Below are 2,452 nucleotides of genomic sequence, written 5' to 3' on the forward strand. Positions count from 1 at the left end.
CATTATTTTTGAAAGGATTCTATTTTTAAAATCATTATGTAATATTTGCTTGTTAATTAATGTCATATTAGATGTCAATGCATAATAAATATAATATCATATTTACAATTAGTCAACATTTATTTTAGGGTTGGTTCCCAATATGCATTTAATTTTCTTGGAATTAGCTACTTTAACTTGCTATTAGTGACATATGTAGAAATATATTGACATTAATATTGCTCATTGAAGTTTGTTACATGGAACACTACATCAATAGTTATGTCTCTATGGAGGAAGATTGGTAAAACATTAAACGAAATTGATGATAAATTTCGGCCCTAGCTACTATTTGTCCCATGAGTACATGCTCTTATTCATATATTGTGGTTTGAAACACTATAGATGTTGAGATTATGAATAAATAAAAAATTGCGGAAATTGTTTTTTTTTTTTAACTTCTACGAAAAAATTATTAGTAGGCCACAAATTTCTATACTTGTAGTCTCAAAGGGGGCCATTATTTAAATCCAGTCAATTAGTTTAAGGCTATAAACGAGTGTTGGCTTCAATATCGCAAACTCATCCTCATGCGTTCTTGTACAAGTAACTAGGCTCGCAAATTTGACAATGTAAATAGACTAAAATGAAGTTTATGGTCATAATTATTACTCACTTTACTGATTTATTTAACCTTCTTAATAGGTAATAGTATTAGCAACCAAGTGTACATGCAGGAAGCAAACATGAAGGCATAGATTATAGGGTAATTTTTCGACCCTTTATTATTACAATACTTTATATATATGGACACCTATGGTCCATGACCTTACTGTATAAGTTTAAAGTCCGCGATAAGAGTAGCAATGTCTGGGACTGTGTCACTGATGTTGCCGTCAGCACGTGTCTTGGTAGCCGCGTCGGTGGAAGTGTCAAAAGTTAATGCAGTGTCCAACTTTTGCTGAATTTGATCAAAGGTCAGATTGGCAATGACTTGTTTTGCGCCACATACAACATACACCTGCGTTAAAACCAAGAAAAAAAAATTAAAATGATCCGAGGAAAATAAAATGCAACCTAATAAAATGATTAATCAACTTATCATCACCAATAGAATTACGTGCGTGCGTTTAAAATAATTCATATTTACCCTGTTAGGAGTCTGAGGTGATGTGTTATCTGCGGGTGCATGCCATGCCAAAACCCACGAACAGTCCCCTCCTGATGCATTTTTCCCATTATACACCACTGCCGCTTTGGAACCAAAAAAGTTTCCCTTCAAGTGGGTAAATATGGCACTGCTATTGGGAAAAATCTTCTCCGGAAAAGTGCCAACCGGAGCGCCTGACCAGTTATGAGATCTAGCTAAGGTCATAGCAAAATGGGTCTGGTTATTCATGGTGGCTTGGGTACCATTTTGTGGTTGCTTGACTGTCTTCTCGCAAACCGCGACATTTTGTTCTTGCATCGTAGCCATATCGAGCTTTAATGGTACATATTACACAAGAATCTTAATCACTTAGTTTCATTCAAAACAATGAAAGTAATAAAACAAAACCAAATAGCATGTAATTTATTTAAAAAATAACAACAACAATAATTAGTTTCATGCACCAAAAGTCTTCATACCTTGAAATTTGTGAAGATGTTAATAATTTCAACGTTGCGTCTTGCTTGCCCCAACCATACTACCACCTAAGCTATTTATATAGTATTCGGAAACATTTATGCGCAATAACGGATATAAAAAAAAAAAAGTAGATTCATTATTCTAATTTACACCATAGCGTAAGAATTTTCCATCACCTCCTTTAAACAAGAATCATATTCTTCATTTCTTTTCTTTGACTAAAGAGACTACCTTATGATAATCGTAAAAAAATGGGGACTCAAGTTAAATAGCTAACACTTACTCCGTATTTTCTACATACTTTTGTAAGTACAATACAGAGAGTTGTGCAATCATTAAACGTGGTAATCCCTCCATCCCGATCATTTGCTACCTTTGAAATTGGCACAAAGACCACGGAAAGAGTAGGAGACTATTTGTGATAGAACAGGGAATCAATAAGAACTGAATATATAATACATTGAACATGCATGAAAGCAAAATTGTTGTCTAAAGGAAACTCATATAGCTAGCTGGTGGCTATTAATTTGAATGATCATGAAAACTAAACAGAAAGATCATCATAGGCTTATAAATCATCTATGTTCCTAGTTATCGCATACAAACTCGATTTTATCCTCTTTCTAACAGGATATATTTTGTTTTGTTTCATAGTGTGATAGTTTTTGCATATGTATTTTCTTTTCTAATGAAATGCAAAGATTATTTTTGAAAAAAAAAAATTTGTACATGACAACATTATTTATACAAGTTTGACTAACAAAGCTAAGAGCCTAAGAGACCTAAACCTAGCCGCAACAAACAATCATTAATGGAGATTGTGTACAAGCGAATTACGAAAAG

General features: G+C 33.3%; 1 protein-coding gene across 1 annotated transcript; it reads right to left on the reverse strand.

Annotated features, from left to right (window-relative positions):
• Nucleotides 1–618: 618 nt before the first annotated feature.
• Nucleotides 619–1,663, reverse strand: LOC141656791 (jasmonate-induced protein homolog). Its single transcript, XM_074463845.1, has 3 exons — nucleotides 1,609–1,663; nucleotides 1,130–1,462; nucleotides 619–1,000 (listed from the first exon to the last, which is right to left on the reverse strand). The coding sequence occupies exons 2-3, from the start codon at nucleotides 1,454–1,456 to the stop codon at nucleotides 809–811; spliced, it is 519 nt and encodes a 172-aa protein (XP_074319946.1). The 5' UTR covers nucleotides 1,457–1,462; nucleotides 1,609–1,663; the 3' UTR covers nucleotides 619–808.
• Between the last annotated feature and the right edge of the window lie 789 nt (nucleotides 1,664–2,452).

Source organism: Silene latifolia, chromosome 5, assembly GCF_048544455.1.
Source record: "Silene latifolia isolate original U9 population chromosome 5, ASM4854445v1, whole genome shotgun sequence".
Taxonomy (NCBI): domain Eukaryota; kingdom Viridiplantae; phylum Streptophyta; class Magnoliopsida; order Caryophyllales; family Caryophyllaceae; genus Silene; species Silene latifolia.

Coding starts and splice junctions, on each gene's coding strand:
- LOC141656791 (XM_074463845.1), bottom strand. CDS start 1,456: ATGGCTACGATGCAAGAACAAAATGTCGCGGTTTGCGAGAAGACAGTC. Junction 1,001..1,129: donor CACCTCAGACTCCTAACAGG/GTAAATATGAAT, acceptor GTTTTAACGCAG/GTGTATGTTGTATGTGGCGC.